Here is a 14,697-nt window from a genome sequence, read left to right as displayed (position 1 = left end):
CATTATCTATTGGGCATTTGAGCCACGGAACTACTGTGTGATGAGATTTAGACTCTCAGACCCAAGACTTAGAATATTTTGTTGTCGTTGGATACGCTTTTGTCCACAATTCCATCCATGTTGTATTGATGTTGGTACCACAGGAGAGATAACATGCAAACATTGATCAAAATAATAATTCTTCTACACTGTGTAGACTTCTTGGAAATTAAGTGATGCAAATGTTTAACAATAATTTAACTCTTGAGAGCGTAAAATGAAACCAAATGGACCCGTAAGGGTCCATTTGGTTTCATTTTACGCTCTCAAGAGTTAAAGATTTATAGGGGTCCATTTGGTTACCAACTCTCCATCATTTAGCTGGGGACCACCTGGGAACTCCTCAAGGACCACTGGTGGTCCCCGGACCACTGGTTGAGAACCACTGCTCTATGGTAAAGACGTGCTGGTGAGCTCCTTTTCCCCCAGTGCCCACCATCACGCTTCAGTGCTCCCGACGCCCAGTGTTTTTTGGACACTTCAAGATGGAAACGGTTCAACTCTTGGAAATAATTGCCGGTCATTTGATTCTCCTGATTGTATGTGACAAACCCGATAATGTACAACCCGCCGGGGAATCATCATTAGTAATTAGTACAATCATGAGAAGCCCATGTTTACGTTGTATCTGCTAAGCCATTTGTGCTAATAATAACACAGAAGTATGGGCAGTGAGCACCTCAATGGTTGACAGGTTGGAACAGAGCGGCGGGCATCGCGCTTCATAGGCAAAAAGCATTGCTCAGCTCAAAAGGCATTCTCTGTGGACACGCCCCGGTTGACCGACCCACACACACACACACACACACACACACACACACACACACACACACAGCTGGCAGAGACAAAGAGAGAGCTCTCCTTTGACTTTATTAATAACATATTTACCTTCTTAGCGATGCATAGCGTACGGAGGCCCTCTCTGGCGTAGCCGTCCAGATGTTTCTGTGTTTGCTCCCTGATGTGAGCGTAGGTCTCTGCTGCCTGCTCTCTGCCTGCACACACACACACACACACACACACACACAACAACGTCACCACATTGTGTCAACAAGAAAATACTACGTTTCTGTCACCACTAGGGTTGCAGATTGCTAGAAACAAAATAAACAAAAGGGGATATTTACACGTGACCCATAAAAACGACCCTGTGACCAAAAAACGGGTCACTGCCCGCCCGCTTTCTCTCTCTCTTTCGAGAGAGATAGAGAAAGAGAGAGAGAGAGAGAGAGAGAAACTGGAGCGAGCGGAACCATTAAATTCACATTGAACACAAGCGGAAAAAGTTGAGAGAATGTATCAGAATGCTTTTTCTTTTCTTTTTTTCCCCGTGTGTTGACCCGCTCTGCCCGCCCTGGGATAATTGTGTCTGGAACCTTGACCCCGCGAACCTTGCCCCCCCCCCCCGTGCATCACTACCCCCCACAGTTTAGCAAACAGCGTTATTTAATTGTGATGATGATGGTCACCCCACCTTGTGGCGGCGGCGCCTCGGCCAGCTCCATGATGACAGAGTCGGCCCCCTTGGTGTAGACCACCACTTGGCCCGTCAGAGGGTGGCGGACCACCACGGACATCCTCTTCCTGGTCGAGTCGAACGGCAGGATGTGCAGCAGCTGGATCACAATCACAATTAGGGAATGAATGCATGATATGATAAAATATGGGCTCTAATGCACATCAGCCATATTGGTAAGAAATTGGGCCTCTTTCCTTTACTTTCTTCACAGGTTGTTACCAATGATGCTAATGAAGGCTCTGCTCCATTCTGGTCAAACAGAGTCAGGGTGCTGCACCAGCTAGTTCCAAGGACCCGCATGGTTCCTTGAGGGGGGTTCCGAATGAGCCCTTACGGGTGTGTAACTCTGAGAGTGTACAAATGGTTCCATTTGTACACTCTCAGAGTTATGGGGGTCCTTGAAATATCGAACATTTGTGCAAATCTTTGAATGTATATGTTAACAGTATATGTAACAGTTTTTCTTTTTTAAATACCACTTATGTTGCAATAATATCAGTGGTTCTCACACTTTTTTCATGTCAAGGACCCCCAAAATTCTAGGTATTTGTCCGGTGGACCTGATTCAAGGTGTATATATATACTGTATACAGTAACGTAGTGTGCTGCATAGATATATATAAACACTAGATGACTCACCCGCGCTGCTGGCCAATGGAGTACGACGTTGCCACATGGCGGCCATCTTGCGACAGTCAGCTCGCTCATTCATAACATTATCTATGGCATTGGTTCTCAAAGTGGGGTCCGGGGACCCCCAGGGGTACTTGAGGGGGTTCCAGGGGGTCCCCAGCTAAATGATGGATTGGAACCAAATGGACCCTTATGGGTCTGTAACTCTGAGAGTGTACCAATGGAACCAAATGGACCCTAACGGGTCCATTTGGTTCCATTTGTACACTCTCAGAGTTAAATTAACATTGATTTTACAATATGAATTGGGGTCCCAGAGATATAAATGCCATTAAATGGGGGTCCGTAGTCTAATGCATGTCAAACTGGGGGGGTCCTTGAAATTAAAATGGTTGAGAATCACTAATAGAGCCGTAAAAATCGTCTCTTATGGGGGGTCCCTGGCATATCTTTTCAATGGGGGTCCGCAGGCTAATAAGTGTCAATTTGGGGGTCCTTGACATGAAAAAGTTTGAGAACCACTGATCTATGGTACATGTACTATTGAAATAAATAACCATAGCGTGCTCAATTTTCATCCGATTTTCAAACGGTTTGGTGTGTTGTAAACACCAAAGATGTAGTTATGATACTGTGCAACGCTATGGTTATTTCAATAGTACATGCACCTGCACCATAGACATAAAGTTATCAGTGGTGGAAAGTAACTAAGTACATTTACTTAAGTACTGTACTTAGGTACAATTTTGAGGTATTTGACTATTTGTACTTTACTTGAGTATTTCCAATTTCTAATTATTTTACTTCTACTCCACTACATCTCAGAGGCAAATATTGTACTTTTACTCCACTACAATTATATGAAAACTTTAGTTATTAGTTACTTTTCAGATATAAATTATGATATAATGAAACATACATTAACCACTTTAGCCCTATTTTATACCTAGGCTATTTGAAAATAGCAGATCTACAAGCTCACAACGCGTCGCATCGCGACGCGTTGTGAGCTTGTAGATCGGCTATTTTCAAATATTTAGTACTTTTACTTTTGGTACATTTTGATGCCAATACTTTTGTACTTTTACTGAAGTAAATTTTAAATGTTTGACTTTTACTTGTAACAGAGTATTTTTATATTGCAATATTGGTACTTTTACTCAAGTAAAAAATTTGAGTACTTTTTCCACCACTGAATGTTATGAATGACTGTCGCAAGATGGCCGCGGTTGAGCTACGCTTGCGACTCCCCCTTGAGCCATCTAGCCTTTCTTATATATATATATCTATGGTGTGCTGTACCTGCACGGCCAGGGAGCCCATCCCCGGCAAGTCCACCAGGAGGCGCTCTGCGGAGCGGGCGCGCAGCGTGCAGCGGTAGGCTCTGGCGGCGTGGACCAGAGCCGCCTCGTCGGGGCTCTCCGCCTCGTAGAGCAGCTGGTCGTCCGCGGCGTTGTCCGTGTCAGCGCCTCCGCCGGCGGAGCTGTTGTTGCTGGAGAGGACGTCCACGCGCTCGGCGGGCGAAACGTCCTCCGTTTGCCAGCCCTCCTCCTCCTCCTCCTCCTCGTCCTCCCCATCGCTGTCACCATCATGAAATGTTAGTTGAAATGGGGCTTTCAAGTGTTAATTTTAAAACTAAAACTAGGAGGATAATATTTAGTTGACTACCTTTTTTCACTGACAAATACTAAAGCTACAGTAAGAGGACTAAAACTATGATTAACTATATTGGCGATTTCGTCAACAAAAGAAAACTAGACTAAATGTATTAGGGAGGGAACTAGTGGAGAAAAGATCCAGTAGTCATTTTATGCTTGGTTGCGCGTGGGTGTCATGGCGATCTACAAGCATCACACTGCGGCACGTTGTGAGCTTGTAGATCGCCTATTTTCAGCACACAGCTAAGTTGGCTAAATAAGGCATTACGATGCCATCACGGCCTGCCAAAAAAAAACATTTTAGTCGACTACATCAACTGTAGATTTAAGTTGACATCCGGGAACGCATCTGTGTCATTTTTACCTATAACCATTATTTTTATACTTTGGCTATTCAAAATAGTAGATCTACGAGCTCATAGAAAAAAAGTGAACATTTGTGCAAATCTTTGAATGTATACATTTTTTATATATTAATACGTATATATTTTTTACTCAAATCTTTGCTTCTGGGGGGTCCCTGGAACAACATATTTTGATGGGGATCGGTGGCCAAAAACATATCATTTTGGGTGGTCCTTCACAAGAAAAGGTTTGAGCACCACTGATATAGCAACAATATTTTTTTCAGAAAAATAAAGACATTTGTTGAGACATTTGACAGTTACGAATGTTGTCTTAAAATATATATATATATATATATATTCAAAGATTTGCACACATTTTCACGATTTTTCAAAAATAGTAGATATACAAGCTCATAGCGCGGCACTCGGTGCCGCGCTATGAGCTTGTAGATCTGCTATTTTTGAATAGCCCAAGACATCTTAAAAATGACACAGATGTGTTCCCGGATTGAATGGGTTAACACTAGGTATATGACATCTTAAAAATGACACAGATGTGTTCCCGGATTGAATGGGTTAACACTAGGTATATCAAGGCCCTACCCGTCACTCCTCTTTTCCACCTGTGTGGTGGACTTCATGGACCCCAGGATGGAGGCCTCCAGTTCTCCTGGAGGCTCTGGGCCTGGCGGGCTGTGGTCAGACTCGGGCCCTTCCCTGTGGGTGTGGGTGGCGATGGGTGACGGCGTAGCAGCGGTAGCGGGGCTGAAGGAACCGGCCTTATTCCCCCCTCCCCCCCAGGTGAACAGTCTGCGTGTGAAGCTGTGGGGGCTCTCGGTGGCCTGCAGGGGGGCGGTGGAGGAGGACACGGACAGTGTGGACAGAGCAGAGAAGTGGGTCAGGCTGAAGCGCCCGAACATCAGCTTGATGTCCTCCAGGGACTTCAGAGGAGTTCTGTACTCAGGGACCTGGACCTGGAGAAGAACAAGAACAACCCAGAGAAGAGGATGTTAAAACCCACTTAAAAGCCCTCTCTAGAGACCAGTGGTGTAAAGTAACTAAGTACATGTACTCAATTACTGTACTTATTTTTAGGTATTTTTGGGGCGGTGTAACCGCCCCCTATAAGTGAGTTTTGGACACTGACCAATCCTGCACCGTGATTGGCCAATAGACTACAACGCCCACTTCACACTGGGTGTGATTTTTTACTTAACTGGAGTATTTCCATTCTTCAGTACTTCTACTTCTACTCCACGACATCTCAGAGGCAAATATTGTACTTTTACTCCACTACAATTATTTGAAAACTTTAGTTACTTGCAGATATAAATGATTATATCATAAAACATACATTAACCACTTTAGCCCTATTTTATACATAGGCTATTTGAAAATAGCCGATCTACAAGCTCGCAACGCGTCGCATTGCGACGCGTTGCGAGCTTGTAGATCGGCTATTTTCAAACATTTTAGTACTTTTACTTTTGGACCTTTAAAGTTATACTAGGTAAGTTTTCCCAAAAAACGAAAGTTAAATTGTATATCTTTTGTGAGTGGCAAATGTTTCACAACGCCCACTGCATGAATTTCACCCCCGAAAGCCTTTTATAAATATATATTTCTATTGAAAGTGGACAGGGACGCGTTTCCCGCGAAAATGACACCATCTGGCCGGAAACGGGAACGGAAATGCACCGGTTTCCTGTTTGGCCAGGAACTACCGTGCTAATAACAAAAAGGAATCTCACGCTGTTTTTAAGACATTATAGGATTTGAAGATGTGAAAACAACAGCAAAAGAAAACACAGCTCACGGTAACTAAAGCTCCACTGGCTAAGAGAAACGATCCGCAGATAATATACAACAATTAATAGAACGCTTTTTGAAACGCTTCCGTCTTCCGGTGAAAACAAAACGCTTCCGTCTTCCGGTGAAAACAAATGGAATTCTGGGTAATGAAGGACAACGCTATATCATGCAGTGACGGTAGTGACCAGCAGAGGTTGCAAAAAAATCGTTATTTGTGGACCTGCATTGTATTACATAGTATATTTTGATGCCAATTTTTTTACTTTTACTCAAGTACATATTTTAAAACGGGACTTTCACTTGTAACATAGTACTTCTACATTGCAGTATTGATACTTTTACTTAACCCATTGAGACCTGGAACTGTCTCATTTTTAGATTTGAGTTAAAAAGCATTATTTTACACTTTGGCTATTCAAAAATAGCAGATCTACAAGCTCATAGCGCGGCACCGAGTGCCGCGCTATGAGCTTGTAGATCTGCTATTTTTGAAAAATCGTGAAAATGTGTGCAAATCTTTGAATATATATATTTTTAAAGCGAACATTTTTAACTCAAATCGTTGTTTCTGGGGGTCCCTGGAACAAAATATTTTGATGGGGGTCCGCGGCCAAATACATATAATTCTGGGGGTCCTTGACATGAAAAAGATTGAGCACCACTGATATAGAAACATACGTTTTTCAGCATACTGTTGAGATTTAGGAGACGTGTAGAATTGGCTTCAGGTCTCAATGGGTTAAGTAAAACTTTTTTCCACCACTGCCCGAGGGTCTATTTGATATTATGTAATACGTTTTCTCTTCTGTCTAAATTCAAAATCCTCTTCCTATGTCTGTATATGTGGGCAGTGACTGACCACATGTCTCTACTATGTCTGTATAAGTGGGCAGTGACTGACCACATGTCTCTACTATGTCTGTATATGTGGGCAGTGACTGACCACATGTCTCTACTATGTCTGTATAAGTGGGCAGTGACTGACCACATGTCTCTACTATGTCTGTATATGTGGGCAGTGACTGACCACATGTCTCTACTATGTCTGTATATGTGGGCAGTGACTGACCACATGTCTCTACTATGTCTGTACATGTGGGCAGTGACTGACCACATGTCTCTACTATGTCTGTATATGTGGGCAGTGACTGACCACATGTCTCTACTATGTCTGTATATGTGGGCAGTGACTGACCACATGTCTCTACTATGTATGTATATGTGGGCAGTGACTGACCACATGTCTCTACTATGTATGTATATGTGGGCAGTGACTGACCACATGTCTCTACTATGTCTGTATATGTGGGCAGTGACTGACCACATGTCTCTACTATGTCTGTATATGTGAGCAGTGACTGACCACATGTCTCTACTATGTCTGTATATGTGGGCAGTGACTGACCACATGCCTCTACTATGTCTGTATATGTGGGCAGTGACTGACCACATGTCTCTACTATGTCTGTATATGTGGGCAGTGACTGACCACATGCCTCTACTATGTCTGTATATGTGGGCAGTGACTGACCACATGTCTCTACTATGTCTGTATATGTGGGCAGTGACTGACCACATGTCTCTACTATGTCTGTATATGTGGGCAGTGACTGACCACATGTCTCTACTATGTCTGTATATGTGGGCAGTGACTGACCACATGTCTCTACTATGTCTGTATATGTGGGCAGTGACTGACCACATGCCTCTACTATGTCTGTATATGTGGGCAGTGACTGACCACATGCCGTGGCTGACTGGGGGAGGACACCACCACACTGTTACAGATGGCCAGCGCCATGAAGAAGTCCACTATGTAGGTGAGCTCCAGACTGGGCGGGGCCACAGAGGTGGGGGGCGGGCCCACGGAGCTGCTGGTGGGGGGCGGGGCCGCCGCCCACGGCGAGTTGCTGCCGGCACCGCTCAGAGCCAGCAGAGGAGGAGAGGAGAGACAGTTCAACTTCCTGACCAGCAGGGGGTCTGGTACCACCTCCTTAGCCTGGAGGGGGGGAGGGAGAGAGAGAGAGAGAGACAGAGAGACAGAGAGAGACATAGACAGAGACAGAGAGAGAGACAGAGAGAGAGAGACAGAGACAGAGACAGAGACAGAGAGGGAGAGGGAGAGGGAGAGAGAGAGGGGGAGAGTGGGAGAGACAGAGCGAGAGAGAGAGAGAGAGAGAGAGAGAGAGAGAGAGAGAGAGAGAGAGAGAGAGAGAGAGACAGAGAGAGAGAGAGACAGAGACAGAGAGAGAGAGACACAGAGAGAGAGAGACAGAGAGAGAGAGAGACACAGAGAGAGAGAGAGAGAGAGAGAGAGAGATCTTTATTTCAAATTCAATAAGATAAATAACACATATTAATGACCATGATATCATGGCCTTGTTAATGAAACGGTTCACTCAATGACTTGGTGACCTAAGATGACACGTCGTCAATGTAGTTGACAGCAGTCACTGGGAAGCACGAAGTCAAGAACTTTCATATACTGTAGGAAAGGGAGGACAAGGGGAAGTGCACCGGATTGCCTTAGAGTTATCATGATTAGGACACGTGGCCATGTCATAGGGTGATGTGTGTGTGTGTGTGTGTGTGTGTGTGTGTGTGTGTGTGTGAGTGTGTGTGTGTGTGTGTGTGTGTGTGTGTGTGTGTGTGTCTCATCAAACACATGCACTACTGCCCTTATGGCAAACTCAACTAAACCTTCTTTTTATTGTTGGATATGTGGGGGAATAACTGACAACATTATTCATAGCCTACTGCTCTGTGTGGTCTATGAGTCATTCATTAAAAGACACGTTTGTAAGAACTTTCTTCTGATGATTCTGCATTCATAACATAATAATCTAAGAGGGGGGTCTTCAACAGGGGGTCCGGGACCCCTAAGGGGTCCTCAGAGTTACTACAGGGGGTCTGCCAAATCTTTGTGTGATATGACAATTTTTTTTACATTAACCACTTGAACCCTAGCATCCCTTTTCTGAGGAGAACTTTAGCCAAAAACACAATTTTATACAATATAGAGTAGGGGGTCCCTGCTTCATCTCTCTCTCAGCTAGGGGGTCCTTGGCCTGAAAAGGTTGAAGACCCCTGATCTAAGAACTTCTGTTTTCACAAACACAAATACATACAGTAGCTGCCTTCAGTATGTATACAAACTAGAGGTGCGGGTCGCTACGCGACCCTTCCGTCTAGTCGCTGGCGCGAGGCTCTCGTGAAGTAGACTGTAGATGTTTTGGACACGCAAACCAAAAGCGAGAGCAACCGTGTTTCCAGACGCAAACCGAAAACGAAAGCAAACTGAGAGACGGACACATTTCACCCGTTCATCTATCTATGTATTCACACAGGCTCTTGCAGGACCAGAATGTGCGGCACAGATTGATGAAGCAGGCTGCGTTCAACCCTCCCAAAGAGTCAGACAGACAGTATTTGGATGGGGGGCGGGGTTGCCGGGGTTGCCATGTCCAGGAGTTGTAAGCGTGAAGTGGCGTGTAATTGTTTAGGGAAAGTGCGTCGACGCATGCGCAGTGCGCAGGGCGGTGTTTTTGCATCAAGCTGGTTGCTTGTTGCTCGCGCGCAATCTGGCAACAGTGATGGAACTTACACACAGGCAAACATTCGACACTGGATTCAAATTGTAAGGTAGATATGTGATGAATTGAAAAATTGCAAATGGCTCTCAAGGTTGTTAAAAATTGTACAGGACAAAAAAAAAAGTTTCTTTCAATTGCAGTTTCACAGTTTACATTACAGTTTGTGTGTGTGTGTGTTTAAACTACTTTAAACATGTATTCATTTGTGTGTGTGTGTGTGTGTGTGTGTGTGTGTGTGTGTGTGTGTGTGTGTGTGTGTGTGTGTGTGTGTGTGTGTGTGTGTGTGTGTGTGTGTGTGTGTGTGTGTGTGTGTGTGTGTGCGCACACACTGTCTTTCATGTATAAAAGATAAGTCATGTTAATTGAAAGCCTGGTGGTGTGTAAGTTGTCAGTATAATAAAAGGTCTATGAGATAAGATAACACACATCATTTATCAGTCAGACTGCCGTTTACATTGTTGCTACACACAACACAAACACGTGTTCTTATCCATTACACATTCCAATCATAGTTCACTTATCTCCGTTATGTGTTTTTACCCTGATGAATTAACCCATTGAGGCCTAAGGTTCCGATTCGGCAAAATGTCTTCTAAATCCTAAACGGTTTTCTGAAAAACGTATGTTTCTATATCAGTGGTTTTCAAACTTTTTCATGTCAAGGACCCCCAAAATGATATCAATTTGGCCACGGACCCCCATCTCAAAATATTTTGTTCCAGGAAACCCCAGAAGCAAAGATTTGAGTTAAAAATGTTTGCTTTAAAAGAATATATATATTCAAAGATTTGCACACATTTTCAGGATTTTTCAAAAATACAGATGTGCCATTTCAAAACTTCAAATGTCCTGCCATCGCCAAGACAGTACATTTTCAGGGGATTCCCAGGGCAATAAGAGGGACAAAGAAGGGTATTTAAAATGCTGAATTATTTTGATGATCACTGCTTTTATGATGCTAATTAATTTGAGCAACTGGTCAAGGACCTCTTCAAATCACCTTTCGCCTCATAATGAGTCTGACACCTTCTTCAACACACATTCTTTTGTTTTCATGTATATTGATGTCTGTTGAAGGGAAAAACGGGGGTGTGTAGTAACTTCTTTTCAGGGGCTAAACAGTGCATTTTTAAGGGCAGAAAAGGGAGGAAAAAAAATGCATTTTCAGGGCACTTTCAGGGAAAGAACAGTAACGTGTGAAGTTTTGAAGTGGCACATCTGTAGCAGATCTACAAGCCCATAGCGCGGCACTCGGTGCCGCGCTATGAGCTTGTAGATCTGCTATTTTTGAATAGCCAAAGTGTAAAATAATGCTTTTTAGCTCAATTGAAAAAGTGACACAGATGCGTTCCATGTGTGTGTGTGTGTGTGTGCGCGTGTGTGAGAGACCGACCATGCGGCTGCAGAATGCACCAGGCGGCGGTTGGTGGGCGGGGTCGGAGGCGTCGTCGTGCTCGCCGTCCGCCTCGTCCTCATTGGTCAGCGTGTGCAGCGACACGGAGCTGCGGTTGCAGCTCAGCGAGCGGCAGCTCAGAGACTTCACGCTGCAGCCCGACCGCAGCGTGGGCGAGCGACCGTGCGTCTCGCTCTCCTCCGCCTCGTACACCTCCAGCCTCCGCGCTGTATACACGAACACGCGCGCACACACACACACACACACACTTTAAGCACTTAACCCATTGAGACCTGAAGCCGATTATACATGTCTCCTAAATCTCAACAGTATTCTGAAAAACCTATGTTTCTGTATCAGTGGTGCTCAAACATTTTCATGTCAAGGACCCCCAAAATTATATGTATTTGGCCGCGGACCCCCATCAAAATGTCTTGTTCCAGGGACCCCCCCAGAAGCAAAGATTTGAGTTAAAAATGTTCGCTTTAAAAAATATATATATTCAAAGATTTGCACACATTTTCACGATTTTTCAAAAATAGCAGATCTACAAGCTCATAGCGCGGCACTCGGTGCTGCGCTATGAGCTTGTAGATCTGCTATTTTTGAATAGCCCAACGTGTAAAATAATGCTTTTTAGCTCAAATCTAAAAATGACACAGTTCCAGGTCTTAATGGGTTAAACCCCATATGGCGGAGTCCCTCAGGGCTCTATGCTAGTGTATTTTCTGTTTTCTGTTATTGTGAGGAAAGCTTTTGCTGAAAATACCCGATGGACAAGCTCACAGCGCATCGCAGCGTGACGCGTTGTGAGCTTGTTGTCGATCTACAATTATCTTAAATTGCATGTGAAGCATGGTGAGATAATCAGTAAGGTCACCTAAATGCTTACATAAACTCCTAATATTCAGATGAAATAGGGAAAAGCAATTATCAGTATTTATAGTATCATTTGCGAAAAAATATTTTAAGGATTCTGTAAAAAAAATGATCACGATTCTGTAAAAAGATTAATGTTTCTGAGATTAATGTCAGGGTCGCTTGATTATGAATCCCACCAACGTTATAGGATAGTCCCGCCTTACCTGTGTCTGATTGGCTCCCTGGCAGGCATAGTCTTAATGAGGTTAGGGTTAGGGTTAAGGTTGGGTTTACGCATAGTTGCAAAAAACGAGAACTGTCAATCACAGCGTCTACTGGCCAATCACAGCGGATTTTCACCTAAATCAGGCCAAGGACCCCTTAGCTGAGAGAGAGATGAAGCAGGGACCCCCTAGCTGACAGAGAGATGAAGCAGGGACCCCCTCCTCTATATTGTATAAAATTGTGTTTCAGATTCAACTTTCTTTTGTTTACTTGGTCTGCTCTTTTTTCCCTCTACACCTATATCTCTTTGCCAAAAATAGCAGATCTAAAAGCTCTAAGAGCTTGTAGATCTGCTATTTTTGGATATTTTTGGATACATTTTTGGATACATTTTTGGATACATTTTTGGATACATTTTTGGATACATTTTTGGATAAAGTTCTCCTCAGAAAAGGGATGCTATATATAGGCTTCAAGTGGTTACGGTAAAAATGAAACATATCACACAAAGATTTTGCGGACCCCCTGTTGTAAGTCTGAGGACCCCCTAGGGGTCCCGGACCCCCTGTTGAAGACCCCTGGCCTAAATAACGCGTCAGGGTCAGCATTGTCAGAAAAAAAAGGTAAAAGATACGAAATGAAAATAAAAAGCAGTACAAAAAAATAAGGGACTTATTAGGGATTATGATCCAGGGGGGGCAGAGCGTCGATGACCTCACCGTTGTCCAGGTGGGGGTACTCCACGCCGTAGATGGTGCAGCGGCGGAACACCATCTTGTTCTCGGTCAGCGTGCCCGTCTTGTCAGAGAACAGGTACTGCACCTGGCCCAGGTCCTCCGTGATGTTCAGCGCGCGGCACTGGATGCGGCAGTCCAGAGGCTCGTTGTACAGGTCCAGGTCGTTCTGGATGAAGTAGATCTGGCCCAGCTTCACGATCTCTATGGACACGTACAGCGAGATGGGGATCAGCACCTGCATGTATGTGTGTGTGTGTGTGTGTGTGTGTGTGTGTGTGTGTGTGTGTGTGTGTGAGAGAGTGAGAGAGAGAGGGAGGGAGGGAGGGAGGGAGGGAGACAGTGTTGATTTTGACAGCAAACTTTGATTTAGTTTTAGTCAGTGGTGGAAAAAGTACTCGCTTGTTTTACTTAAGTAAAAGTATCAATACTGCAATGTAGAAGTACTCTGTTACAAGTAAAAGTCCAGAATTCTAAATTTACTTGAGTAAAAGTACAAAAGTATTGGTATCAAAATGTACTTAAAGTACCAAAAGTAAAAGTACTAAAATGTTTTGAAAATAGCCTATGTATAAAATAGGACTAAAGTGGTTAATGTATGTTTCTTAATATCATAATTTATGTCTGAAAAGTAACTAGTAACAAAAGTTTTCAAATAATTGTAGTGAAGTAAAAGTACTATATTTTCCTCTGAGATGTAGTGGAGTAGAAGTAAGTATTTGAAATTGGAAGTACTTAAGTAAAGTACAAATACCTCAAAATTGTACTTAAGTACAGTACTTAAGTAAATGTACTTAGTTACTTTCCACCACTGCTCAGGGGTAGAGCGGCCGGTAGAGCGGCCGGATGGCAACCGCAAGGTTCCCAGTTCGATCCCGGGCTCCCCCCAGAGTTAGTGTGGAAGTGTCCTTGGGCCTTGAACCCCTAATTGCTCCTGATGAGCAGGTTGGTGCCTTAATTGCATGGTTTCCTCTGCCATCGGTGTGTGAATGTGTAAGTAAAGCGCTTTGGATAAAAGCGCTATATAAATGCACCATTTACCATTGATAATGAATGGCAGCCTGTAGCAGCATTAGACCCACCTGCAGCACTATGATCATGGTCCAGAAGACGTAGAAGCCTGCCAGGGCGGGAGGAGGCTCATCACCATCCAGGAAGATAGGATCTTTCCACTGCTTCAGCCAAAGGCCATGACCTAACACACACACACACACACACACACGTTATGAGCTTGTAGATCTGCTTGTAGATCTGCTTTTTTCACAACTTTTGTGTGACACTCTTGTATGATGAAGTAGGGCATTAATTTACAAAAAAAATCACACCCAGTGTGAAGTGGGCGGTGTGTGGTCATCACAACATGACTCACTTAAAAAAAACATAAATGTGTTTTTTTAAGTCCATACTGCTATTCATAGGGCTTCACATGTGTTATGTGTTTCGCTAGCCAATCACAGTCCTGAATTTACAAAGTCAGCCAATCACATTACAGCTAGTGGTGATGACACTAGCTGTAATGTGATTGGCTGACTTTGCAAAAGTATAGATTTGCATTGACTGTGGAAGGGTTAGCGTTGTAGACTGCGTTGTAGACTATTGCCCAATCACTGTGCAGGATTGGTCAGTGTCCAAACCTCACTCATAGGGGGCGGTTACACAGCCCCCCAAAAAAAACATAAAGAAGTGGACATATGTAGATAGAAGGTGTTGTGCTTGTTGGGGTACGAACCTACGGCGCCGACGAAGCACATGAGGAAGAGGAGGACGACGCACCACAACACGTCCACGTTCAGACGTCTCTCCAGCTGGCTGCGCTTGTAGCGAGGACCACTGTTGTTCTTCATGGCTTTGGTCTCATGACCTGTGGGAGCAAAGGACACACA

General features: G+C 44.1%; 1 protein-coding gene across 1 annotated transcript in view; it reads right to left on the bottom strand.

Annotated features, from left to right (window-relative positions):
• The window catches only part of LOC311035609 (phospholipid-transporting ATPase VD-like), a 66,253-nt gene that overhangs the window by 15,931 nt on the left and 35,625 nt on the right, over positions 1 to 14,697 (bottom strand). The window contains exons 9-17 of the mRNA XM_084043911.1: positions 14,544 to 14,675; positions 13,897 to 14,009; positions 12,800 to 13,052; positions 10,995 to 11,221; positions 7,750 to 8,007; positions 4,800 to 5,170; positions 3,494 to 3,770; positions 1,514 to 1,655; positions 928 to 1,034 (exon numbers count right to left, since the gene is read on the bottom strand). Of these exons, the coding sequence (XP_083900037.1) occupies positions 928 to 1,034; positions 1,514 to 1,655; positions 3,494 to 3,770; positions 4,800 to 5,170; positions 7,750 to 8,007; positions 10,995 to 11,221; positions 12,800 to 13,052; positions 13,897 to 14,009; positions 14,544 to 14,675 (1,880 nt within the window). The remainder of the gene's footprint in view (positions 1 to 927; positions 1,035 to 1,513; positions 1,656 to 3,493; positions 3,771 to 4,799; positions 5,171 to 7,749; positions 8,008 to 10,994; positions 11,222 to 12,799; positions 13,053 to 13,896; positions 14,010 to 14,543; positions 14,676 to 14,697) is intronic.

Source organism: Gymnoscopelus microlampas (assembly GCF_963454915.1).
Source record: "Gymnoscopelus microlampas genome assembly, chromosome: 20".
Classification (NCBI taxonomy): Eukaryota; Metazoa; Chordata; class Actinopteri; order Myctophiformes; family Myctophidae; genus Gymnoscopelus; species Gymnoscopelus microlampas.
This window is presented reverse-complemented; position numbering and strand designations above follow the sequence as displayed.